Source organism: Mobula birostris, chromosome 15 (assembly GCF_030028105.1).
Source record: "Mobula birostris isolate sMobBir1 chromosome 15, sMobBir1.hap1, whole genome shotgun sequence".
Lineage (NCBI taxonomy): Eukaryota > Metazoa > Chordata > Chondrichthyes > Myliobatiformes > Myliobatidae > Mobula > Mobula birostris.
Window position 1 is genome coordinate 63,267,190 of NC_092384.1, and position 27,809 is coordinate 63,294,998.

The window sequence follows — 27,809 nt, forward strand, 5'->3', positions numbered from 1 at the left end:
ACTAGAAAGGCAGAGATCGTCTGTTTCCGTGCTGCAATTGTTATATGGTAATATAAGTCACTTATAAGTCAATAGCATCATAATATTTTAAGTAACGTTTGGATATTAAACACACAGCACATATTTTCCCCGTATGAACATATAAAATAATTGCAACACACCAATATCGCTGAATCAGTGGGAGCCCTGGGCTTGTTTCCCTGCAACAAGACAGTCCCATCGAGGGGTGATGGGAGACAACGATACTCGAAGAGGGTTCCTAATGTCCAGTCTATTCCGCAATTTAGTTTTCGTTGCATTCATTGCAGAGATATGTTGGAAATGGAAGCAACGTTTTCAGTGCTTTCATGGCTATCTCAGGATATTCAGCCTTGACTTTGATCCAGAATGCCGGCAGAGATGTTATGTCAAACATACTTTTCAGCCTGCCGTCATTTGCAAGCTCGAGTAGTTGATCTCCTTCCCGCGCTGACATGGCCTCGCATGCATTCAAGCTCAACCGTGAATGAGGAAAGGTGCAGCTGACTCATATCGCCAAATCATATTGTTTCCTCGCGGCCCAGTAGCGCATGCTTTGCGGCCTGGCACTGGTCGGGGACCGCTGCCTTAGTCCATGTTATTGTGACTAACTAGTTAAGTTAGTAATTAAATGCCTAGCTAGTCCCTTCTGCCTACACAATTCTATTCTGTGTATATTCATGTACCTATTCAAGAGACTAAATGTTTCGTAAATTCTTCCTAGGTGTCACAAAGTGGGATATTCGGCAAAAGGTTTGGGATTATATGGAGGAAAAAAATTTGGCAAACTTCCCAAGACCTGTTCACCGCAGAATCCCTAATTTCAAGGTAAAACTGCAGGGTTGAAGTTGTAATTCTTTCTTTAGATTCCTAATAGGCAATTCTGACTGAGGCACATTATTAGCAAGTGGCATTTGTTTTGCTTAGCAATTCCAACAGACTGAAGATGAATCTGTTGGCAATATGCTACTGTGAATAAATAGTCTTACAATTGTATAAAATGGTCAAAGTCTATCCAGTGTCGGTAAGCTGATTCAATAAATTTCCTGAATTAGTAGAGTGCTATCTATTAACCCACATAATTAGAGCAAAAAATGAACACTAAAAACTTCTATTTAAAAACTTTTACAGAATAATTAAAGATTTTATACACAGGGAATAGAATAGCCAGAAAGAAAATAGCCAAGATTCCTTTCATTTATTTGAGACACTGTGCCACTTAATTATGTCACAAGACTGTTGTAGAACAGTTTCTAACTAGCATCAGTTGCATCTGGTTCTGTTCAAAAAGTGGTTTTTAATCACTGATAGTTGGTGGGAAATAACCACGATGACAATTCAGAACTGTTTTGCTCACTGCGGTTTCAGCTATTGAGACTTGTGATGCCAGCAACAGCCAGGAGTGAAAAATGAAGTAATTTTACTACTTCAGCAAGTTTGGAACTACGAAGTATTTGAGGATGTTTACAATCGTCTTGAATGTTACAATGCAAATAAAGTTTTGGATGATGCAATTGTTAAAAGCATTGTATGAAGCCAGTCCGTTATCTGTACTAGGTTACTGTGCTGAATTTGTTCATTTACAATCAAAAGAACATGGCAGCGTACACTGGATGAACTCCCCCGTTGATAACTATTAGGCACTAATACACAGTTTTATAGTACTGTAGTAGTATTGCGAACACGAGAAAGTCTGCAGAAGCTGGAAATCCAAAGCAACACACACAAAATGCTGGAGGAAGTCGGCAGACCAGGCAGCATCTATGGAAAAGAGTAAACAGTCGACTTATTAGGCCGAGGCCCTTCATCAGGACTGGTATTAGTAGTATTGATAGTGTTCTCATTTGTTCTGTATTTCATTTAATTATATAATTTGTCACTTGGTAATTTGTCTTTTTTTTACACCTTTTTAATTATTTCCATGAAACCGGCTAATTGGGCCAAAATGTACTGGTCTCGATATGCCACAATTAATTGAAATCAACTGTTACTATATTTTTTTGGGTGTTGAGGTGAGTCGAGTTATCCATGCTGATTAAGGAGCCTGATGGTTGAAGGGTAATGACTGTTCTTCATCCTGGTAGTCTGGGACCTAAGGCTCCTGTACCTCCTCCCTGATGGCAGCAGCAAGAAGGGAGCATGGCCTGGATGGATGGTGGGTCCTTGATGATGGATGCTGCTTTTTGTCTTTGTGTGGATTGCTTACAATGTCACATATGCTTTTTGATTTAAATTTTGTTTCAAGTGTCCAGGAAATAAAGATTGAATATCTTTATAGAATATTATATATTTATGCTACAGAAGGAAATGTTTGCTTTTGAGAAGTAGTATGCCATTTACCAAGGATTTGCGGATTACTATCTAGAAGTAGATCTTGGCCAAGTTGCTAATGTCATCGAGTTCATCAGAGTGGGTCTTGCAAATTAAACTTAGACTAATGTTATTCCTGCACTAGCTCTGCCCTCATGAAGTGAGCACTAGAAATGTGGGTTTGCAGCAAGTGCTGGGTCGAAGACCCGATTGGAAAGGGCCTGAGGATGCATCCTGTGTAGGCGGAGTGAGGTTTGATGTTATATTTGAGGGGGTGCAGAATGGTGACAGTGGAGGGAAATCGAGACATCATCTATCCGGCTAGGGCATAGGAAAGGAGATAGCATTGAGGTTTTTGGATGAGAGAAAGGGGGTTTGGGGACAGATTTAGGCCTTGATTCTATAGGAAACTTGGAAGTTCAAAGCTCAAAAGTTCGAAGTTAATTTATTATCAAAATACTTCTCTGAGATTCATTTTCTTGCATGTAAAACAAAGAAATATAATCAAATCAATGAAAAACTGCACACAAAGGCTGAGAAACAACTAATGCGCAAAAAGACAACCATACAAATATAAAAAAGAAATAATTAATAATAATAAATAAACAAACAATATTGAGAACATGAGCGATAGGGTCCTTGAAAGTTAGTCCAGCGGTTGTGGAATCAGTTCAGTGTTGAGGTGAGTGAAGTTATCCATGCTGGTTCAGGAGCCTGATGGTTGAAGGGCGATAACTGTGTTTGAGCATGGTGGTGTGGATCTATGGTTCTTCTACTTTCTACCTGATGGCGGCAGTGCAAAGGAAGTGTGGCCAGGATGGTGGAGGTCCTTGATGATGGATGCTGCTTTCTTGTGGCTGTGTCCCTTGTAGATGTACTCAGTGGTGCGGAGTGCTTTTTCTCTGATGGACTGAGACATATCCACCACTTTTTGTAGGCTTTTCTCTCCTTGGGCATTGGTGTTTTTTCATACCAGGCCATGATGTCAGGATATTCTACTCCGTGCATCCTGTTACGTACCCCGTAACTGGGTTGCCAAACCAGCAGAAATGGACCACTTAGTTGGAGTCTGGATTACTGGAACTAAGCAAGTTTTATTAAAGAAACAAGTAACACAGTACTCTAATCGTAAGGATATAAATGCAATAGGTTAGCAATGATAAAACACACGTACACAGAACTAGGATAATAGGAATCAAACAAACTCTATCGCAGTCTAGGGGTAAAATGATCAGTCTCAAGTGATGCAGAGTTCAGTTCAGCTGAGTACAGTTCGCAGTAATCGCTGTTGTGTCGTTAGAGACAGAGAGAGCAAATGCAAATTTCGATTCAACAGACCTTTGATGTTCCTCGCAGTTAGCTTTCGAGCAAGCCCTTTTAATGTCTTCTGAGGTCACCGACTGTGACCTCTCCATTCCGGATACGATCGTTCTTCTGCGGTGAACCCGGCGCCCAGGCGAGGGCGGACACATACACCAGGTTCCCGCCGATCATACCTTTTCACCCTGTGCGTCTATGGTTGGTCCCGCGACCAGACCTCCAAACTCTCACCAACTTGTGGGGGCACACCGCACTTCCAGGGTCTCGTTATCTCATGATCTCGTGGTGTCTGTCTTGCCTTAGCGAACCTGTTCCTTTTATCCCCCTGCTGGGGTATTGCCTGTCCATCAAACTTCAAACAGTTCAGGTTCAAAGCAACCGGTCTGTCAATACTCAGGACTGTATCTCTTTTCGTTAATCTCTCTCCTCTCCCATAACATTTTGAACGCTTCTCCCTTTGTCTCTCTTATCTCTCTCATCAGCATCAATCTTCTGATAACTTGGTTTTTCATCACAATCCATAGAAATTTGTCAGAGTTTTAGATGACATGCCAATTCTGTGCAAACTTCTATGAAAGTAGAGGCACTGCCTTCCCTTCTTTGCAGTGGCACTCATGTGTTGGTCCCAGGGCAAAACCTCTGAAGTGATAATATCAAGGAATTGTAAATTACTGACCCTTTCGACCTCCATTCCCCTAATAAAGACTGGCTTATGGCCATCTAGTTTCTTCCTCCTATACTTAATAATCAGCTCTTTGCTTTTGCTGAAAGAGATACAAAACCGAGTGCTGGTTGGATTAGGTGCGAGCACTGTTCTAAAATCTTAACAGGAACATGCCAGTCAGAGGTGACAGGCGTCAAACTCCAGGAAAACCAGCTCATAATTAAGTACTGCTAGAATAATGGCTTCTGTGTCTTGTTGAGGCATGTACAAATGAACTTTAAGTGAGTAATGTCCAAATGTTACCATTCAATGCCATTGTGATTGTCTGAAATTTTATTTGCATAAACAGAGGAGCAGAATTCATTTGGTATTCTGTGACAACTCCCAAGTAAATTTCTTAATCTAACTCTCTAGATAATGTATTGCAAGAATGCACTTCAAGGCCCTTGTTATAATATAGGTAGGTCTTAAAAACTAGTTCTACTTTTCCTAACATTCTGGTTCAAAACTAGCACGCCTACGGCAATACCATTATAATTAACATGATATAGACCAATTATTCTGTGGTCTTTCACGTTAACTGACCAATCAGGGCTAAATGAAAAGGCTATTTTTGTGTTATGTACAAATGAATATTGCATCAACTCATGATTAGAGAAGTCTTGATCTGTGCATCTCGTTCATGCTGTGCCGTGTCATATGACGTGGGTGATCAGGGTCTTTCTGTGACCATGATTGTTGTTCGCAAAATTTTCTACAGAAGTGGTTTGCCATTGCCTTCTTCTGGACTGTGTCTTTACAAGACGGCTGACACCAGCCATTATCAATACTCTTCGGAGATTGTCTCCCTGGAGTCAGTGGTCGTATTGCCAGGACTTGTGATATACATGAGCTGCTCATATGACCACCCACCACCCACTCCCATGGCTTCATGTGACCCTGATTTGGTTGGGGGCTAAGCAGGAGCTACACCTTGCTTAAGGTGACCTGCAGGCTAGCAGAGGGGAGGAGCGCCTCACCTCCTTTGGTAGAGATGTATCTCCACCCCGCCACCCATCTGTACATCTAGACTGGACTTTTAGTCCCAGAAATCAGCCGTTCATGAAATAATCCACTATAACATCTGGTATATTTGATCACTTTTTCTTTCAGAATGTATTTTTATTTTAGCAATATTCCTTTCTAGATGATGCACTTTTTGAATGTACTTTTTCCAAGTAATTAATATTGCTTGCTGCAAACAGAAAAGTTAAGTGCCTGTGTACTCCAATTTTATTGCTTCAACCTTAGTGTTCAAAATACCACAGTGAAACATAATCCCTTGTGTAATCCAGATTTTTTCAGGATGTAATGGGTTAGGAGATTTATGTGGGTAAAAAGGTTAATGTACTGTAAGGGAGCACAAAGAGTTGAAGATGTGGGGGATATAATAAAGCATCCGCATTTCTGGTTGTTGTTAACTGCAATTCGTCACATGTTCTGGAAACAGGGGGCTGCTCAGGCTGCAGAAAAGTTGCCAAGTCTCCAAGAGTTCAAAAGCACACGGATTGTCAAAGTAAATCCCGACAAGCCACAGGAAAATGTCCGTTTGCTCGTGCTAGAAGTAAGTCTTCGTGTCTTATTGTCACTGCAGGGTGCATACGATGCCTGTAATAAAATCAAAAACCTAGATTGTTTCATCAAGGCAAGAGAGGTGAAGGTGGATCCTGATAAACCACTTGAAGGAGTCCGTTTAGCTGCTCTCCAGGTAATAATTCATGCACTTCAACACAGCAGTATTAGCTCGTGTTTTTTTTATTGACAAGATGTTTTTTGGGTTAGGAAACAGATTTATTATAAAAATTCCCAAAATGGACACACACTTGTGGATGTCCCAATGTCTCTTGCCTATTGTTACAAGTTAACATTACACCTTAAAAAAAAATTTAAATCATGGGATGCCTGGCAGTCCTTCAACCACAATGACATTAGAAATTCATAATATATATGATTACTGTAATTCACAGTTGTTTTCCCTATATTATCTGGTATTGCAATGTACTACTGCTGCAAAGTTTACAAATTTCATGGCGTATGCCAGTGATATTAAACCTAATTCTGATCCATAATGCAGGATTTTTTTAACATGAGCGTGAAAATTTATAATAATTTTTCCACTGCTGCGTAGATTTTTTTTGTGCAATATAGTCTCTTTTTAAAAGAAAAACTGCTAATTTCAACTTCTAATAAATCCTGTGCTACATCTTTAGAAATCTGAACAACCTTCTGCTCTAAAGGCCCCAGTTTGTTTAAAATATAACATAGGAAGACAGTTTGGAGGATCACTAGTTGAATATATTTTATTCTGGTGATCAGTAAAGAGTAGTTTAAGGCTGGAGATTATTGCTGTTTGTTGGGCATCAAGCAATTGTGGCCCCAGTTGGAATGGAAAAATATCTGCTTGGTCGTCCGATGATTATCTTGTTTCCTTGCATAATAATTGCACCCTATCTCTAAAGCTGAGTTATGAAGTAATGTACTGTAAAGTGTTTTATGAAATGCCATGCCATCAAGTTTCATTTTGCTGTTACAACAGTGAAAGAAAAATGTGTTCATTTTGCAGCCTGCTTTTTATACACTGTCAGGTGTTGCCTTTCTCCTGCAAGATATCTCAGACACATAATTGAGAATAACTGGTAACAATCAGCTAGTGTGCACTTCCACAAGTGAAAATAATTCATCAGAGCACACCATTGGAACAACTTGGGTGGTTATATACACTGGTTTATTCCTATCAACAGTCTGACTACTGAAGAACTTGATATGTGATGATTTGACCTCATAATAAAAATTAGCTCTGACAGGGGAAGTATTTCAGTATGAACTTACAGAGACCCCATAACTAGTTGTTTACAGCCTTGGCTCATTCTCCCAAATTGCTTGCAGAGAGTTTTTCTTTGTCATGGGGGATAAGGCTATCCTAATGCCATGGTAATGCATGTGTTTATGCATAGGCACTGTGCAGGGAATCACCTCGCAGTTCACTAACATAATTACCATCAAATAATTTCGTTCAAATTATATGGGGACCAGAAACCTATAAAGTACATGCCATGAATTGATCTTGGGGAAATGCTTAGAGAAAGGAGTACCACTGGTATTATATTGGAAGGTTAGTCAGGATATAAGGAGCATTACACTGTAATTTGAACATGACTAATGTTAAAACTAACTTGTTTATACAGATGAGATATGGAATATGCTTAATTAAATCTGATGGGAATAACTCACACTGACTGATAAAGCAACGTTAGCAATTCACATTTGCAATTTATTGTGCCAACTGTCACCTGTCAATGTAATTCTCCTTCCTACTCCCAATCTTTGTTAATCTGTCTGTGACTGCTGACTATTCAGTAATGATCTTTCAAGAATCACGAGATTCTGGAATGGTTCCGGGAGGCTGAAAAATTGCAAATATCACTCCACCCTTCAAAAAGTGAGAGAGACAGAAGAAAGGAAACTATAGGCCAGTTAGTGTAACCTCAGTTATTTGGAAGATGTTGGAGTCAATTATTAAGGATGAGGTCTCAGGGTACTTGGAGGCTCATGATAAAATAGGCCTTAGCCAGCATAATTTCTACAAGGGAAAATCTTGCCTGACAAATCTATTGGAATTCCTTGAAGAAATAACAAGCAGGATTGACAAAGGAGAATCGGTTGATGTTGTGTACTCTGATTTTTGGAAGGCCTTTGACGAGGTGTCCCCATGAGGCTGCTTAACAAGCTAAAAGCCCTTGGTATTACAGGAAAGATTCTAGCATGGATAAAGCAGTGGCTGATTGGCAGGAGGCAAAGAATGGGAATAAAGGGAGCCTTTTCTGATTGGCTGTTGTTGACTAGTGGTGTTCCACAGGGGTTTATGTTGGGACTAATTCTTTTTACCTTGTATGTCAATAATTTGGTTGATGGAATTGATGGCTTTGTTGCAAAGTTTGTAGACAATATGAAGATAAATGGAGGTGCAGGTAGTTTTCATGATGTAGAGATGCTACAGAAAGACTTAGATTAGAAGAATGGGCAAAGAAATGGCAGATAGAATACAGTGTTGGGAAGTGTATGGTTATGCACTTTGGTAGAAGAAATGAAAGGGTTCACTATTTTTTAAATGGAGAGAAAATACAAAAATCTGAGGCACAAAGCAATTTCGGAGTCCTTGTGCAAGATTCCCTAAAAGTTAATTTGTAGGTTGAGTCTGTGGTGAGGAAGGCAATGTTAGCATTCATTTCAAGAGGACTAGAACATAAAAGGAAAGATGTCATATTGAGACTTTATAAAGCACTGGTGAGGCCTCACTTGGAGTATTGTGAGCAGTTTTGGCCCCCTTAGCGAAAAAAGGATGTGCTGAAACTGGAGAGGGTTCAAAGGAGGTTCACGAAAGTGATTCTAGGATTGGATGGTTTGTCATGTGAAGATTGTTTGATAGTTCTGGGCCTGTATTCACTGGAATTCAGAGGAATGAGAGTGAGCTGATTGGAACCTGTCGAATGGGGAAAGGCCTTGATAGAGTGGATGTGGAGAGGATGCTTCCTATGGTGAGAGAGTCTAAGACCACGGGACACAGCCTCAGAATAAACGGGTGTCCTTTTAGAACTGAGATGAGGAGAAATTTCTTTAGCCAGAGAGTGGTGAACGGTGCAATACTTTGCCACAGGCCAAGTCTTTATGAATACTTAAAGCAAAGGTTGATAGAATCTTGGTCAGGGCATGAAGGGATACGGGGAGATTAGGGCTGAGAGGAAAATTAGATGATGAAATCTAATGATGAAATGGCAGAGCAGACTCACTGGGCCAAATAGCCTAATTCTGCTCCTATGTCTTATGGTCTTATATAACTGAGGCTCAGCACAGGCTCGAGGAACTCAGGTTCCATCTGTGCATGTTGCGACCTCGCAGACTCGATATCAAATTCTTTGACCGCAGGTAAATTTCCTTCTTTCCCTGTACCAGAACTGGCCATTTCTGCTTAAACTCGTCCACCTGTGTGTATGGGTCAGGTTTACACTCTCCATTATCACAGCCTGACCTGTTGGACACCTCAAGTAGACCTGCTTGTTGTAACACAATACTCTCCTTGTCCACATTATTGCCCCACATATCCATTTTACTGAAAATCTGTATAAGGCATCTCCACAGCAACTATGATCTCCCCCTTTCACAGCCTGTCCTATCCTATTTGACGTTTCCATCCTTCCACTGAACCTTCTCTGTAACTCAATATTAGTTTGTATTCTCTTTCTCCTGGCTCTGATGAAAAGTCATCAACCCAAAACATCAACTCACTTCTTTTTCTACAAATGCAACTTGACCTGCCTTGTGTTCCGAGCATTCCCTGTTTTCAGTTCAGATTCCCAGCACCCCTTCAGTTCGTTTGCTTCTCGTTAATTTAGAAATGGCATCAAAGGTTACGGGGAGAAGGCAGGAGCGCAGGGCTGAGAGGGGTAACAAATCAGAACTGATGGAATAGTGGAGAATGGTATAGAAGTTTCGATGAATCAAGTGTCTGCTCCCATGTCTTAATGGTTTTAAATGTTTGTGTTTCTAGCAAGATGGTTACAAATCCTGGTGAACTACCCCTGCTGCTCCATTTGTTTCTTCTTAAGGGAACTCTGATTCTAAACAACATCCAGTAGTTTGGTTCTCGCCGTGCCGATCTTGGTTCTAATTTTCATAGTTGCTCAAGGAGCCCTGAACATACACTTGACTGTAGAATGAAGAAGTGACAGTAACCACCTCACTTGCGTAAATATGTAACTCTTTTCTTAAGCCCGTCATCCTGCAGGAACCTAGGCTATCAACAGCAGCTCGCCAGAGTCCTCTGTCCCCTGGGCCAGTTTTTCAAGTTGTTCCCAGGTGTAGGCCATCTATGAGGTGTAGGCCATCTTCAAAGATCCTTTCCCTCCCAGAGATGAGGTCTTTGGGGCTTCTATTGGCGTTTCTGTAGCACTGGGCTTTCATAGGATGAGGCTGCTAGCCCCTTGCCCAACCCTCATCCTGTTGCAGCCGTGGCAGAGTTGATGATATGTAACACCATATGAAAATTCGGGCAGCATAGAATTGCTAAGTCAATGAAGATGGTCCTGTCATTCATTGAGTTAGCTCTGTGTAGAATAATGCGCTTGTCCCATTCCCCTTACTTTTCTGCCCATCCTCTTTCCCTTAGCTGTGACTTTTTCTGATATTAAACACAGATTGCTGTATATCACTGTGAGAAATGCTTCACCTTTACTTTGTTGATTAAGTACAGAAGAGGTGATGAAGCACATCGGAGGGAGTGCCTCTGCACACTGGACAATTTGATGGAGATTGTTCTGGCATTGATACTAATCAGCTGCAGTATATGGGTACCCTATCAAATGGAACAAGGACCTGAAAGAATAGACTATCTCCTTTGATCTATCCCCATCTGACATCATAAATGTATTTCAAAAACCCAAGTAGCATGCCAAATTTATGTCAGTTTAGCATTATGTAAAATAAGCCACTTATTGATGACATCAGCTCTTGTTATTAATTACCAAGGCACTTAATATATTTGCCTGTATGTTATCAAAAATGTTAGAATCAGAATCAGGTTTAACGTCACTGGCATATGTCATGAAGTTTGTAGTTTTGCGGCAGTAGTACTTTGCAACACATAACACTAAAAACTATTAAGTTACAATAAGTACTGTGTACTGTATAAAAATAAATTTAAAAAGTAGTGCAAAAAGAGAAGGGGAAAATACTGAGGACGTGTTCAAGGGTTCATTGTCCATTCAGAGATCTGAATGTGGAGGGGCAGAAGCTGTTTCTGAAATGTTAAGTCTGTGCCTGTATCTCCTCCTTGATGGTAGCAATGAGAAGAGGGCACGTCCTGGATGATGAGGGTCCTTAATAATGAGGGTTCTTAATGATGGAGGCTGACTTTTTGAGGCATCGCCTTTTGACGATGTCCTGGATGCTGGGGAGATTCGTGCCCATGATGGAACTGGCTGAGTTTACATAACATATACTATAAATTATAAGATACGCGTATAAAAATTAAATGTGGTGCAAAAAGAGAGCGAAAGTGGTGGTATACTCATGGGTTCATTGTCCATTCAGAGATTTGATGGTGGAGCGGAGGAAGCTGTTCCTAAAGCATTAAGCGTGTGTCTTCAGGCTCCTGTATTTCCTTTCTGATGGTAGCAGAGAGAAGAGGGCATGTTTTGGGCATGGGTGCCCATAATGATGGACACGGTCTGTTATTTATAGAACCGAATTTATAGATGGTATTTGTGCCACCTATAAATTGACATTTTTTTTTGCATTTCTGTTTCAACAATTACATTCCGGTATGGTATACTGCAAAGCTAGATTTGACTCCCTTCTCTCCCCTAGTTGATTTCCTGCATTACAGACCCAAGGTAAAAGTGAACTTAGCAATTTTATCCTTTAAGTCCCAAATTCCACAGAGCATTACAATGCATTGGTTGGGCATGGTGAAATCAAACATCCCCCTGTGAAAACAATATATGCAGAATCCATGTGTAAATATTTTAAAGTATGTGTAAGATACTATCAATATTTTAATAACCTTTCACATTGAGGTACAAGTGCATCTGCAGCGTTATTTCAATGGAAAAGATTAACATGTTAACACGGTCTCATGTTAACACAGTGCTGGTGGTTTAAGTTACCTGCAGCTTTTGAGGGCATTAAGGGATTATCCCAAACAATCATGTGTGACATCACCAATCATCACCAGATTTGAACTCATCTTTCAGAACCTTCCAGAAATTTCCTTGCTTCCAGAGTAGCTATGCGCATGGCCTGAGTTTAATGCATGTTGACTTGTAAATTGTTTCAAGTTCATTGTTTGCCAGTGATCTTTCTCATTTCATCTGCAGTGCAGTTTGTGGAATGAGTTATTATAACTTAATCTGACAGTCTATTTCGTTCATGTTTTTAAAAAATTTATTATTTCTATCTAGATTGGTAACCATCGCCGACCTTTCTGTTAAAATATGAATACTCCCTACTGCACCTAACAATACCTTAAACCCACTAACATGCTCACCAGCACAGAAAAGACCCAGTACACATAACAACACAGCTGCTCCACCAACATATATAACTGCATTTTCAGATATATGTCTACACACCTATTCTCTTCTAGTTATGCTCATTCCCACACCATTACACCTGCAACACCAGTACAGTATATCCAGAAATATTCTTGACAGAGCCAACCAGCAACATGCAAACAAGACTCACAGACCTGAAATACAAGACCAAAGGACTATAAGACTTGAGAGCAGAATTAGGCTAATTGCCCATCGAGTCTACTCTGCCATTCCACCTTGGCTGATTTATTATCCCCTTCAACCTCATTCTCCTGCCTTCTCCCCTAACCATTGACACCCTTGTTAAGGTTGTACATCAATTCAGGTGTACTGTACTTTTGATTGTACACCTGAAGTATACTTTTGATTGCTCATCTCCTTCAGGAATAATATTCTGTTGGGTAAAGGGATGGACGTGATCAAGGGCCTTTCCCAAACATGTATCCCGAGTTTTCTTTGGGAACCACTTAGTCACTTTTTGACCACCTTTCCACTGGAAGCATGCTCAAGGTCAAAAGATCAAACTTGGCCATGCCTGCCATGATGCCTGACTCTGCTGGTCCCATATGCCTGTATTGCCGCCATTCCCCTCTAAACATGTTGAAAAGCCTCGACAGAGTGGATGGGGAGAGGATGTTTCTTATGTTGGTGGCTTCTAAGACCAGAGGACGCAGCCTCCGAGTAGAGGGGAGATATTTCTTCAGCTAGAGAATGGTAAGTATGTGGGATTTGTTGCCACGGGCAGCTGTGGAGGGCAAAGCATTTGAGTATTTTTAAGGCAGAGGTTGATAGATTCTTGATTAGTCAGGACGTGAAAGGATATGGGGAGAAGGCAGGACATTGAGGGAAAATGGATCAGCCATGATGAAATGGAGGAGCAGACTCGATGGGCCAAATGGGCTACTTCTGATCCTATATCTTATAGTCTTATGGTCTAAACATTTTCTATGTATGTACCTGTCTATATATCTTTTAAACATTGCATTGCACCCACCTCTACCACCCTCTCTGGCTGCTCATGGTATACATGGACCACTATGTTGAAAATGTTGCTGCCCAATTCTCTTTAAATCTTTCCCTCTCACCTCAAGACTATGCTCTCTAGTTTTGAACTCCCCGACCCTCGGAAAAAAGACTGTGACTATTCACTCTTACCTATGTCTCTATATTTATTTAGCGATACAGCGGGGAGTCGACCTTTCCAGCCCCTTGAGCCATGCGTATCAGCAATCCCTCAACCCTAAATAATCCTAAAGAACTTAATCCCTGATTAACCTACCTGGTACATCTTTGGACAGTGGGAGGAAACCAGAGCACCCATGGAAAACCCACCCTGGACATACAGAGACTCCTTACAGGACAGTGTCAGATTTGAACTCTGAACCCTGGGATGCCTTCAGCAGTAACAGTGTCACGCTACCCTTATAATCCACAACCTCAGCCTCCTTTGCCTCAGAGAAAATTGTCCCAAACTTTCCAGCCTCACCTCATAACTCTTGTCCAGGCAACATTCCTGGGAATCTTTTCCGTTCCCTCTCCAGTTTAATCACATCCTTTGTAGAGCAAAGTGGCCAGAACTGCACATTGATATTCCAGCTACAGCTTAACCAATAATTTGCACAACAGAAACACGATGCCCTGCCTTATACACAATACCTTGGCCCATGAAGGCCTTCTTTATCACTCTGTGTACATATGGCACCACTTTTAAATGACTGTAAACCTGTACCCTAAGATCTCACTGTTCAGTAACATTCTCCAGGGCCCTGCCATCCACTGTATATATCCTGGCCTGGTTTAACTTTCCAAAATATGTTACTTTGCACTTGTCCTTGCACTTTGATCAATTATCACAACTGTATTCTTCCTACGTAGTTCAAAGGAAGTTTATTATCAATGTCACCATATCCAATCTTGAGATTAATTTTCTTGCAGGCATTCACAGTAAATACAAATAAACAAAAAAAAATAACAATAAATGAGCAATAACTATCGAGAACATGAGATGAAGAGACTTTGAAAGTGAGCCCATAGGTTGTGGGAACAGTTCAGACTTGGGGTGAGTGAAGTTGAGTAACATTATCCAAGAGCCTGATGGTTGAGGGATAATAACTATTCCTGAACCTGGTGGTGTGGGAGTTGTGGGTCCTGAACCTCCTTCCTGATGGCCGCAGTGAGGAGAGAGCATGGCCTGTGTAACTGTGCGGGGGGGGGGGGGGTCCTTGTTGATGGATGCTGCTTTCCTGTGACAACTCTCCATGTGGATGTGCTCAGTAGTGGGAGGGCTTTACCCCGATGGACTGGGCTGTCTGCACTACTTCTTGTACGATTCAATTTCCACATGTCTGTTCGTTGCCTTTATTCCTTTAAACAATTGTTACCATTTACCATTTTAAATAAAAGAGAATTAACTTTGTCCATAGCCAAATTAAAATATATGGCAAAGGTATAACAGCAATCGCGGCATTGCTATTTCTTCAGATAATCAATTAGTTGTCCGTGAGAACAAGGGCCAGTTTGGCACAGCTCTCAAATAAGTTATGTAGTCTTCTAACACTCATGTAGTCGAAACTTAAAATAATTAACTTTTTTTTTGTTGAATTGACAAAGAAGATACTGTAGGTATTGGAGTTACAAACAAGCACAAAGTGCGTGCTTGCAGGAGAATGGAAAATGTAAGTTTTAAAAAGTGAATTACAAAAAAAGAAAAAAGGTTGTCATTATCATACATGAAGTGTTTTATTGGTGGAGAGCTGCAAGGAGAGACGTTTTGAACAATGGAATTAGTAGAAATGTTGAAGATTCCATGGATTTTTAATGTTAACATTAAATTTGTAGCAATGTCATAAGTAGATATTGGCACTCATCAAGGGATTTGTATCAGGATATAAACAGGTTCCTTTTTACTTCTCTAGACTAGAAAAACATTGTTGGTCCCAACACCTCGGTTGAGAACAGGACTGTTCAATAAAATTGTTCCACCTCCTGGGGCCTCAAAGGAAACATTAAGAGTGTGTTCTACTGCTCAGGTATGTACTCTGCCAATGAATAAATCTCTTTCTTGTTTTAGTCACACTAGATTAGAAATAGGAGCAAGAGTAAGCCAAGCAGCCCCTAGAATGGGGGTTCCCATAATGGGGTCCACGGACCCCTCAGTTAATTGTTGAGATCCATCGCATAAAACGGTTGGGAAGCCTCTGCCTTAGAGCTTATTCTACTATATGGTAAGATCTTCTTCCTTGAAGATTTTCTCGCCCTAACCTCATATCCCATGTTGCCTCAGTTATACAAAAATCACAGTTTTGAATTCAGTCAGTAACTGAGATAAGAAGACTTTTGACCTCACAGTCTACTTTATTATGATCTTACATTTTATTGTTTACATGCACTGCTCTTTCAATGTAGATTTTACACTTTATTCAGAAAGTTTGTTTTACCTTCTATTTCAACGCATGGTGTAATGATCTGAAGTCAAGTTTTGAGCTGTATCTTGGTACATGTGACAGTAACAAACTGTTACCCATATCAAAGCTCCTTAGAATGGACGTTTTCAATCTTGAATCTTTGGGTTAACAATTTGCACATTTGTATCCTACCCTTTATTTTGAGACTGTTCTGGATTCCTCAGCCAGAGGAAAGATCCTTTCTGTACATAGCCTGAGAAGATCTCTAAAATTTTGCTTCAATGAGAGTAACTCTCATTCTTCTCATCTTCAGCGAGCAGAAGTCTGGCTTATTCAGTCTGTCCTCAGATAACTTATGAAACAATTTGTTGAATCGCGGCTGCATTGCCTGTGTACGAGTATTTGCTTATAGGTACAGTATGGGAATGAAAGTTGTATGTTGTACAAGTCTCACTATGACTATATATAACATAATAAAACATTTTATATGCTCAAATCCTCTACCGTTTATGAAAAGGACAAGGATTGTGTTACTGCATCACACAATTGGAATCCATGTCTTTTTATACGTTAAGTGAGAGAATGGAATCAAGCAATCAAAACCAATTAGTTGCACTTTTAGTTTAGTGCTAGCAGGCTCAACTTATAGCATGACTTTCTTATCGTCCCATTTCCTACATTCCTGCAACAAATTCTACAAATTTCTCCATTTGCCTCAGGCGTTCTTAAGCACATCTGTGTTGGTGTGAGGATGTATTGGTGGGTTGGCATGTCTCGAGTGTTGTAAGTTTTGGAAAACCAGTTTTTTGATCAAAAATTTCCAAATGTTAGGGCAGAAAATGGCCTATTAAGTATTAAGATAAGGAGACCATTGATCAGGTTTGGACTTAAGTTGTAGTTGTTCAATTGATGCTTGCACTAGTTCCTTGGTTTAGTCCATAGTTTAGCCATCATACAAATATACACACGGAAAAGTTTGAAAACTGACCTTTTTCCGTTTCCAAGAAAACACATCATACCTGGAGCTCTTTCACAGGATTCTAAATTGACTAAAGTAACAACTGTTTCCATTTTTCAATGTACCCAACTACGAAATCAAAAGTTATGAACTTTGGGTAAACATGACCCGACTGTTCCAGAGGAGCCTGCGTAAAAAATTGAGGCAATCCTTTCTGGCTTCTAACTTTCATATTTTTCTTAGATATGTTCATACGATAACTGTTAGCTAAGTTATGATAAATGAACTGGAGACTTTTCATGGATAGTAACCCATGCAATTGTTGCCTTTTGACTTGCTGGAGCTATTTCTGCTCCTGGTTAACATCAAGAGACTCTGTAAGTGCTAGAGCGCCATCTAGTGTTTATTTCTAAAACATCGATTGCTACTGCTTGGAAATGGGCAAGCCATTCAAAGCCTGCAAATATTAACAGCTAGTTAAAGATTGGCAACTCATGTGACTTGGAACTGAGCAGAGATTGGAATAGTAGTTACATTGATTCAAGATCAGGTTGAGAGTAAATGAGAAGACACAAACATAGTTGACTTTAACAGAGGAAGAAGTTAAGGGGTAATGATAGAACTTCCATTAACAAGGTCACCAGCCATTTAAGGTTGTTACTGTGACAGGATATGAACTGTTAATGAATTAACTGAGAAGTGGACTTGAAAAAAAAACGTGCAGAGAATCTACAGCAGATGATTAGATGCAGTTTTGTGGTCACACATCTAGGTGTAATGATACTGGTGACTCTATCACAAGAGTTCCATTATAAAGGTTAACTCCTTTGGCTAACACCATGTGCTATAGGAAACTAATCTTTTTGTTCAAAACTAGATGAGGTGAAGTTAATATTTAAGTTCTTTTTTTTCCCTTTTTTTGTTTCTCTGATGAATAGGACCATTAATTTGAGAAAGTTAGAAGGAGAGTTGACTGTTCTCTAGTTTACAAGGGGCATTTGCAATTATCAGAAAGGTTGTTGAAATCCACTTTATTTGTTTTCAGGTAAACATTCAATTTTCAGTGTGTTTTAACAAGGGCACACATTTACCTACCAGGTGCACCAAATAGAATGTTTCTGTTTGGTGTTTTATATTCTGTGTTTTCCACATGTTTATACGTTTGTTTTTTTTTGCACATTGGGGATTTGATGTTTTTCTTTGAAAGGGTTCCATGATTTTTTTTCTTTGTTTTATGGCTGTCTATGGGAAAACAAATCTCAGGGTTGTATTCTGCATACATACTTTGATAATAAATGTAATTTGAACCGCAACTGGCTATTGAATCAGCATCTTTTGCAGAATCATCTATGAATGCTAAATTGCTGACAGTTCTTTCTCCATCGCTTCACATCAGCAAAAGGAAAATAATTAGTAACAAAAAGTTTGGTATAAATTGGTATTATTGTTAGGTATTGAATTTTTCAGTTTTAAATAATTAAAAGACAGTAGATCACTTAAAATATTTTGTTTTCCTGTAGCCCTTCTTATTTCACCAGTGAAATTTTATGCCAATAATAAAGTCAGTCATTGAGAATTGACTCTTTTTTTTCCATTTTGTTGTAAGAATGCTGGAATTTTCTTTTAAATTGCACGTGGTAGGCTACTTTCCCTTTGAACCAATCACTTTGGTTTCGGAAGGATGTAGTCTGCAGCATTGAATGTCATTCAATACGTGACGGTAAATTTGAATAAATTATGTACTTTGAATATGTAACTTGCTATTTTTATCAATTTCAAGTTACTTGCACTTGAAATGAAAGGTAATTGATAAGTTTCATGATGGAAGATTTTTATAATCAAAATTACCTTTTTTTATCTTAAATACTATATAAAACTGAGTGGAAATGCCCTGAACCAAAATACAAATTCAAGCCCTAATGATCATCTCAACAGAAAAAAATATTTTACTTCATGTAATGGAAAACCTGTATTTATACAATAAATTCACGATTTCAGGGCAACATTAATGCTTTATTGCCCTTTAAAATAATTATTGATTAAGCTATTTTTGTAACGCTGAGAAATCACACCCATTATGTGCCTATCAAATCCCACTGACAGTAATGTATCAACAAAGACTTCTTTTTAAGTTGATTGAGGGATCAATTTGACCAAGAGACAATGGAACTGCTTGTAGGAGCCATGAACAGTATCTATTTTCTGTCTGTCTGTATTCTGTTTTGTGTTGTGTGTGTTTATTATGGGTTATTATGTGGGTTGGGGTGTGATAGAAACAAATGAGTATAGTTATGTATTCATGCTTTGTCCTAATTAGTTTGTTGATAGGGATGTAGCCAGGGTTGATTTTTTTTTGTTGACTGCTAGTTTTGATTATGCTGATTTCTAATATCACAATATTAGATTGTTCATCGTTGCTGGTTTCGTAATAAAGGATTGATTGTACATTTTTCAACTTAGAACTCAGTAATTTGGAAGCATGTCATACAGTATCGAGTCCTTCACTCAGGCTGTCAGTGGTTTCGTTTTGTTTTAAAGTAACTGCTACACCACCAACAAATTAATGCTATTAGAACTTTTAACATCTTACTCAACATCCTTGAACATATTCCCCTGGTTATGCAACCTGTTTATTATCATTTTTATTCATTTTCTTTCCGGCCTTTTGACAATTTGTAGCAATTTCTGTGTTCTCATTCTTCTTCCCACTTTATAATTGATGGTTGGCAACCTCACCAACAGTGGCAAGACTGATCCATCTGTGTGGAAAACCATGATCACCCACAGTCCTCGTTTTCATCTGAAAGAAAAAAGATGTTACAGGCTGGAATGCTGTCTGACACACACACACACACACACACACACACACACACACACACACACACACACATATATATATATATATATATATATATAAAAATAAAAAACAGGAACAAAAAGTAATTTTGTAAAAAGAGCCTTTTGAAGTTATTACAATAAATAATTTTATTTAATGGAAAAAAATGCATTTATACAAAGCAATTTCCATAACCTCAGGGTGTCATAGTGTTCTGTATAGTTAATAAGGCACTTTCAGCAGATATACTGCAATGCTTTCAGCTTCAGACATTGATATTTCCTCTCTACAGACATGTTGCCTGACCTTTCAGATTCCTGTGTTCTGCAGTTTTTTTCTTCTAAGTATTTTTAAATGTAGTTGGTCGCTGTAGATTTTTATAATAATCAAGACATATAAATTTTACCTCTCTGTTCATATTTGGCTAGTTGGTGACTATTTCAGCTGTGTGATATTATATTTCCTGTTACTCTCTCCAGGGAGTGAAGGATTTCAGTGTACCTGTGAGACTTGATGCGAAAGTTCACATAGACCTGGTTGTGGTGGGTTCTGTGGCTGTATCTAAGGAAGGTAACATTTATAATGTAAATATGAAATATACACTTGTAATGTCAAGATAAGTAGCACTGTACCACTAATATGGACTTTTAGTATAAAAGCGCATAATTCACAAAACAAAGTACCTTAAAGATCTTCACTGGGAAATTACCAGACAAGATTTAACAGTGAACAAGAGAAAGTTTGCAGACGCTGGAAATCCAAATCAACACACACAAAATGCTGGAGGAACTCAGCAGGTCAGGCAGCATCTTTGAAAATGAGTAAAGAGCTGACATTTCAGACAGACGGTTCTGACTGAGCAGTATTTAACAATATGAAGTATTAGGGTGGATGATCAAAAACTTGGTGAAAGAATTTGGTTTTATGAAGTGTCTTGAAGGAGGAGAGAAAAGTAGAGTCCTGAAGCGATCTGGGGTGCAGTTTCCATAGCTTGGTCTCCTTGGCAGCAGAGGGAGCATGGTCACCTCTGGTGGAGAAGTGGAAGCAGCCAGAACTGGGGCTGCACAGTGCTCATGCTGGTTTGTACAGCTATGAAAATGAATATAAGTACTTAAAAATGTTGTGGAGTAGTTTATCTAGCCACTCAGGCTTGGTCTTTCATTCTGTAAGATGTGGCCTTTCTTCTACTTTTTTGCCTGATCCTAATAAGTGATTCGCCAAAATCTACCTCTGCCAACGTTAAGTGACACATCATCCACAACCCTCTGGGATTAGAGAACTCCAATGGCTCAGGAGTCACCTCATTTAAATGTTAGATAGATTTTTTGTCCTGAGACGCCGTCTCTAGATCCTTCCACTATAGAAATATCCTTACAGCACCTCTCCTGTCAGACCCCTTCAGAATCGTACACATTGAGGTTATGCCAGAGAACAGGTCCAGTTAGACTCACATATATCCTCATAAAGCAATTTGTATTTAATCCCAAGAATTGGTCAAGTAGATTGCCTCCGCGTCAAGTAGGAGGACTGATTAGTAAGTGTGGAGAAGGCACAAAATTTGATGGGTGTTCTGGAAGGATGTCTAAGGCTAAAGCTGGATATAGATCAAGGTTCAAAATGTAGTCACGCTGTTACGCTACGAGTGCTGCGTGGGCGAGCCGCCACAAAAATACATTTATTATCAAAGTACGTACAGTACTGTGTAAAAGTCTCAGGCAAATATATATAGCCAGGGTGCCTAAGACTTTGCACAGTACTATTTTTCCAGTTTTTCCAATTACTAAGTGTACCACTGAGCTAATACTAAGCTATGTACTCTTATTTCTGTTTCCCAACCACCTTCCTATTTTAACCAATATACAGTACTGTGCAAGAATCTTAGGTACCCTAGCTATATATTTGACTGTAAGGCTTTTGCACAGTACTGTATATTATATAGATTTGTCTCCTTACAAGCAGCCACAAAAAAAGAACCCCAATAGAACCCATTTAAAAAAAAGACAGTCAAACACCCAATGTGCAAAAAAAAGAACAAATTGTGCAAACAATAAAAAGTAAGCAAATAACATTCAGAATTAAAGTTCATAGCCACGAAGCTGGTCATTGCTGCAGCCGGTCCTGGAGCCCGCAAGTTGCAGGCCATAGCCTCAGTTCAGCGCAGAAACTAGTAAACCTTGTGGAGCAGCCGGCTGTACACTGACCCATCCCTTGCCTACGATCCTGACACCCTGACCTTTTCAATCTGGCTCGGTGCTTAAGTCGGCCAAAGATTGGTCTCTGAGGCCTGGGTTCTGCCAACTCAATTCACCCTATACCTGACCTTTCCAGTCTGGCCTGGTGCTGAAATCAGTCAAACATCAGCTTGTTCCTTGCTCTCAGGCCTGGGCCCCACCAGCTTGTCTCTTCCATCTTCCATCTTAGATCTGCCGCTTGGAATTGGCTCCAACTCTGCTCCAGCAATGGCCAAACAGTGGCTTGCTCCAGATCTGAACTTTTGGACTGCCTGTACAATCTGGCATTTCTGCTGTGTGAACTGAGGTCTCAAAAGGTGCAGGAAAGGTGTGATGTGGCATGTACAGGCTGAATCAAGGTGGGTGGCCCAGGCCTGAGAGCGAGGAAAAAGCTGATGTTTGACTGATTTCAGCACCAGGCCAGACTGGAAAGGTCGGGTATGGGATGAATCGAGCTGGTGAAAGGGAAGTTACGGGCTATTGGTTGCAGTGAACATTGTCCAGAAAAAGTGTGATTAATTGAGTAGTTAGTGGATTTGTTTGCTACCAGTAAGGCTGTGTTTCACCAATGCCATCTTAAACCAGAAGTTAGAAATCAGATAGAAAGTTGGTCAGAATATTGACAGCTGAAATGTAATCCCAGCAAGTGTGCAGTAAATGCACTTTGAAACTCAAATTGGGATCAGACACATTCAGTAAGTGGAATAACACTAAGAGATGTTGTTGGACAAGGACCATGCTGTCTAGGGACTTTGGTATTCAAGAATATAGCTCCCTGGAAGTGACAATGCATGTGGACTGTGTGAAGAAGGCAAATGGCATGCTTGTCTTTATCAGTACAGAAGATGTGGGAGGAACTCAGTGGATCAGATACCGTCTATGGATGGAAATGGACAGTCAGCGTTTCGGATCCCGTAACGTCAATTCCATTTTTCTCTATAGATGCTACTTGACCTGCTGAGTTCCTTCATCTTCTTGTGTGCTGTCCCCGATTCCAGCATCTGCAGTCCCTTGTGTCTCCATGCATGCCTTCATGCTTGGCACTGCTTCAGGAATTGGAGTTGATGTGAATTAGTCTACAGACGATAAGATTTGATTGAACTCAAATTAATGGAGCCAATAGCTGATGCACGTAAAACCAGGGTTTGGAAATGAACATCTTACTTTGTCATGTTTAGCATCCATTTTACGTTGACATCCTGACCATTGTTCATCTATTGTTACTTGTTTGACTCTTAATATGCAATTTGCAAGGTTGGAGAATTGGAAAAGGAGAGGGCTTTGCCGACTTGGAGTACTCCATGATGGTATCGATGGGAAGCATTGATGAGAATACAGTCGTTGTTACCTCCGTACATGACTGCCAGGTTTGTTGAACTTAACTTTAAGGAAATATGAAGTGAATTGCTTTGTTTAGTCATATAAAATAATATAGCCAAATGCATTTTGCTTCTGGAGCAAAAAAGTAAGCCAAGCCATGAATATCAATCCTATACTCTGTAACTAAGTTTAAGTGTCTCATATGTGATTGTATGAAAACAGCAAAAAACTAACTGCTGGTTCATTGCGCTGGCCTCAGTCATTCCAGTTCACACCTACAGCCATGTACTGTATTCTCCTGGGAAAGAGCTGAAACCACAAAAGAAAACCAAAACTAATAAAGGGGAAAGGCAGGGGGTGAAATCTGGAAAATTTTTTGCACAACCCTCCTAAGGAAATTGAAACCAGTCCAGAAGATCACATTGACTAAATGCACATTAACTGTTAATCCATTCACCTCCGACATGATGCAATCCATCGGCCAGCCAAACTCCCCTCCGGCTTCCTCCTACAGGCATGAAGAGCATTGGAAACTACCACGTGAGCCAGCAATGCTTTCCAGACCCTCAATACTCTTTTGAAAAAGTATCCAGCCCATCCCTACTTCTGTACAGTTTAAATGTATGCAGCCTAGTTTTCCCCAATGTGTCACACCAAAATATTCCATCAGTTGGCACCCAATCCAATTTGGACTGCAGTGTGAATCTTTTGCAAATGAACAGTGCTCAAAACCGTGTTGTGATTGAGGCCGTCAATAGAATATTTTCTTTTCAATTTGGAAAAATAAATATGAGCTACTGCAGAGGAAAAAGAAAACCGCAAGTGGTGAAATTTGAAATAAAATTTGCAAACACTGCGAAAGGACAGCGGGACATTTTGTTCTATTGAAATATTACACTCGGAACATTAACCTGCCTGTTTCAGTTGTTGGTCAGCCCTCAGAGTACTTCTGGCATTTTTTTTTTAAAAGTGTATGTGAGTAATGTCTTTCATTTCAAAATCTATATTTTAATATAGCAGGATTTGTTCACAAGGTTCAGAATGGAATATTCAAATATAGCTTGTATTACAAATGCAGAATGAATTCATGATAATGGCTGAGTAAAATGGTGAAGGATTATGTGGACAAGTGATCGGAACTAGGGTTATTGTCATTGGAACAGAGTTCAAAGGGTAAATTGGTGGACACATTAAAATTTAATGAGTTTTAATTGAGCAAATGGTAAAGTGTCCCAGTGGAAGGAAGATCCATATTCAAAAACCACAAGTGGCATCAGATTTTATCACTTGAAAAAGAGAAACAATTTCATGTTGCAAAATGAAATAGAATTGTAGGAATCGGAAAAGAGCATAGGATTGGATCTAATTTAACAGTCTCTCAATGAGCCTGTGAGTGGCCTTGCATTATTCATCTCACAGTAATATCAACCTCAAACACTTTTAAGAAAATATACCTGTTGTCAAATTTTAGGGTCCTATGTGATTGGGCAGAATGAAGATTAGCTTTACTTGTCACGTGTACATTGAAACCCACGGCAAAATGCATAGTTTGCATCAAATCAAATCAGTAAAGATTGTGCTGGGCAGCCCGCAAGTGTCATCATGCTTCTAGTGCCAACATAACACTCTCAATTTACGAACCATCACCATACATCTTGCTGGGACGTAGGAGGAAGCTCACACAGTCACGAGGAGCACATACAAACATCTTACAGACAGCTACAGATCGAACTCTGATCTTACACCTGGAGCCTAAAGCATTGCACTAATCCCTACAAATCTGTGCTGCCCTTTAATGGACTTAATGTTCAGGAGGATACTCGAAAAGACAGCCACATGTTTTTCCATTAATTAGATGTTTACATTAATTGAAAAGTCAAGCAACACTAAAGTAGCCATGTTAATTGGAGACACAAGAAACATAGAAAACCTACAGCACAATACAGGCCCTTCGGCCCACGGTAATATGCCGAACATGTACTTACTTTAGAAATTTCCTAGGCTTACCCATAGCCTTCTATTTTTCTAAGCTCCATGTACCTATCCAGGAGTCTCTTAAAAGACCCTATTGTATCCGCCTCCACCATCATCGCCGGCAGCCCATTCCACACACTCACCACCCTGCGTTTAAAAAAAATAACTTACCTTTGACATCTCCTCTGTACCTACATCCAAGCACCTTAAAACCGTGCCTTCTCATTTTAGCCCTGGGGAGAAAGCCTCTGACTATGCCCCTCATCACCTTATACACCTCTATCAGGTCACCTCTCATCCTCTGCCGTTTCAAGGAGAGAAGGCTGAGTTCACTCAACCTATTCTCATAAGGCATGCTCCCCAATCCAGGAAACCTCCTTGTAAATCTCCTCTGCACCCTTTCTATAGTTTCCACATCCTTCCTGTAGTAGGTGACCAGAACTGAGCACAGTACTCCAAGTGGGGTATGACCAGGGTCCTATATAGCTGCAACATTACCTCTCGGCCCTTAAACTCAATCCCACGGTTAACCACAGAGTCAACCTGCGCAGCAGCTGTGAGTATCCTATGGACTCGGACCCCAAGATCCCTCTGATCCTCCACACTGCCAGGAGTCTTACTATTAATACTATATTCTGCCATCGTATTTTACCTACCAAAATGAACCGCCTCACACTTATCTGGGTTGAACTCCATCTGTCACTTCTCAGCCCAGTTTTACATCCTATCAATGTCCCGCTGTAACCTCTGACAACCCTCCACACTATCCACAACAGCCCCAACCTTTGTGTCATCTGCAAATTTACTAACCCATCCTTCCACTTCCTCATCCAGGTCATTTATAAAAATCACAAAGAGTAGGGGTCCCAGAACAGATCCCTGACGCACACCACTGGTTCACCGACCTCCATGCTGAATATGACCCGTCTACAACCACCCTTTGCCTTCTGTCAGCCAATTCTGGATCCACAAAGCAAGGTCCCCTTGGAGCCCATGCCTCGTTACTTTCTCAATAAGCCTTGCATAGGTTACCTTATGAAGTGCCTTGCTGAAATCCATATACATTACATCTACAGCTCTACCTTCATTAATGTGCTTAGTCACATCCTCAAAAAATTCAATCAGGCTCATAAAACAGGATCTGCCTTTGACAAAGCCATGCTGACTATTCCTAATCATATTATGCCTCCAAATGTTCATAAATCCTGCCTCTCAGGATCTTTTCCATCAACTTATCAACCATTGAAGTAAAACTCACTAGTCTATAATTTCCTGGGCTATCACTACTCCCTTTCTTGAATAAGGGAACAACATCTGCAACCCTCCAATCCTCTGGAACCTCTCCCGTCCCCATTGATGATATAAGGATCATTGCCAGAATCTCAGCAATCTCCTCCCTCCCCTCCCATAGTAGCCTAGGGTACATTTCATCCGGTTCTGGAGACTTATCCAACTTGATGCTTTCCAAAAGCTCCAGCGCATCCTTTTTCTTAATGTCTATATACTCAAGCTTTTCAATCCACTGTAAGTCTGAACTGCAGATGCTGAAATCTACACCTCTCTTTGTCTGCCTCCATCTATCATTCACCTGCCAAAGCTTCCCAACTCCACTCCCACTCCCCACCTGCCTATCGTCATACACTGTCCTCAGTCCACCAGTCATCTTCAGCTTCTGTTTTAACACACCCCACTTCCCCTACTTCGGCCATCTCTCCTCTCCACTCTCAGTCCTGAGGCAGTTGTTGACCTGAAACATTGACTGTTCCTATAGAAGCTGTTCAACCTGCTGAGTTCCTCCAACAGATTTTTAGCCATGTTAATTACTGCATTCTTTAGAAATACTATAGATTATGAATGTGTAAGCAGAACTGTTGGCACATGGCCAAGTGGTTAAGGCGTTCATCTCGTGATTCGAAGGTTGCTAGTTCGAGCCTTGGCTGAGGCAGCGTGTGTGCCCTTGTGCAAGGCACTTTACCACACATTGCTCTGCGACGACACCAGTACCAAGCTGTATGGGTCCTAATGTCCTTCCCTTGGGCAACATCGGTGGCGTGGAGAGGGGAGACTTACAGCATGGGCAACTGCTGGTCTTCCATACAACCTTGCCCAGGCTTGCGCCCTGGAAACCTTCCAAGGTGCAAATCCATGATCTCATGAGACTAACGGATGCCGATATAAAAAAGCAGAACTGATTTTCTGATTAGCAAAGCGTGGAAAGACAAGTTATAGGAATGGTTTCTCTTCAGATGAGATCATATATGAAGATTCTGTGAACGTACATAAAAGGTTGAATGTTCCAAGGCATTTTTTTAAAACCGTGGAACGAGAGAGACATGATGGCTGTGCCAATGGCACTACTGTACCAGGATCCGGGAAAGAGTTGGATGTGCATTGGGCTTATATTTTGAAGTTGGTTTGACGTTGCAGTGCATGAAGTTTCCAGCTCTGATCTCCAAATATGCATGACTCAAATGATTGAGTTGTAAATGAAATGTTGTTGTTGTCATGTGCAAAAAGTGTTGTACTTGGTTTAAAAAAAGTTATTTCAAGTGACACTGCTTCACAGATTAATAGTAGTCTGGGATCTTTGTCAAATGGCTTAACATCTCATCTGATAGAAGAATAAAACCAAACTGTCATGTACAAAT

General features: G+C 40.2%; 1 protein-coding gene across 4 annotated transcripts in view; it reads left to right on the top strand.

Moving 5' to 3' along the window:
• Positions 1-27,809, top strand: part of mthfsd (methenyltetrahydrofolate synthetase domain containing) — a 51,894-nt gene that overhangs the window by 12,538 nt on the left and 11,547 nt on the right. Inside the window, exons 2-6 of one of the 4 annotated variants that reach the window (XM_072279918.1) lie at positions 743-846; positions 5,802-5,915; positions 15,354-15,467; positions 20,116-20,206; positions 23,122-23,234. In XM_072279918.1, the coding sequence (XP_072136019.1) occupies positions 743-846; positions 5,802-5,915; positions 15,354-15,467; positions 20,116-20,206; positions 23,122-23,234 (536 nt within the window). Of the gene's footprint in view, positions 1-742; positions 847-5,801; positions 5,916-5,945; positions 6,060-15,353; positions 15,468-20,115; positions 20,207-23,121; positions 23,235-27,809 lie in introns of all 4 variants that reach the window. The other 3 variants (XM_072279917.1, XM_072279919.1, XM_072279920.1) reach the window with 3 other exon arrangements.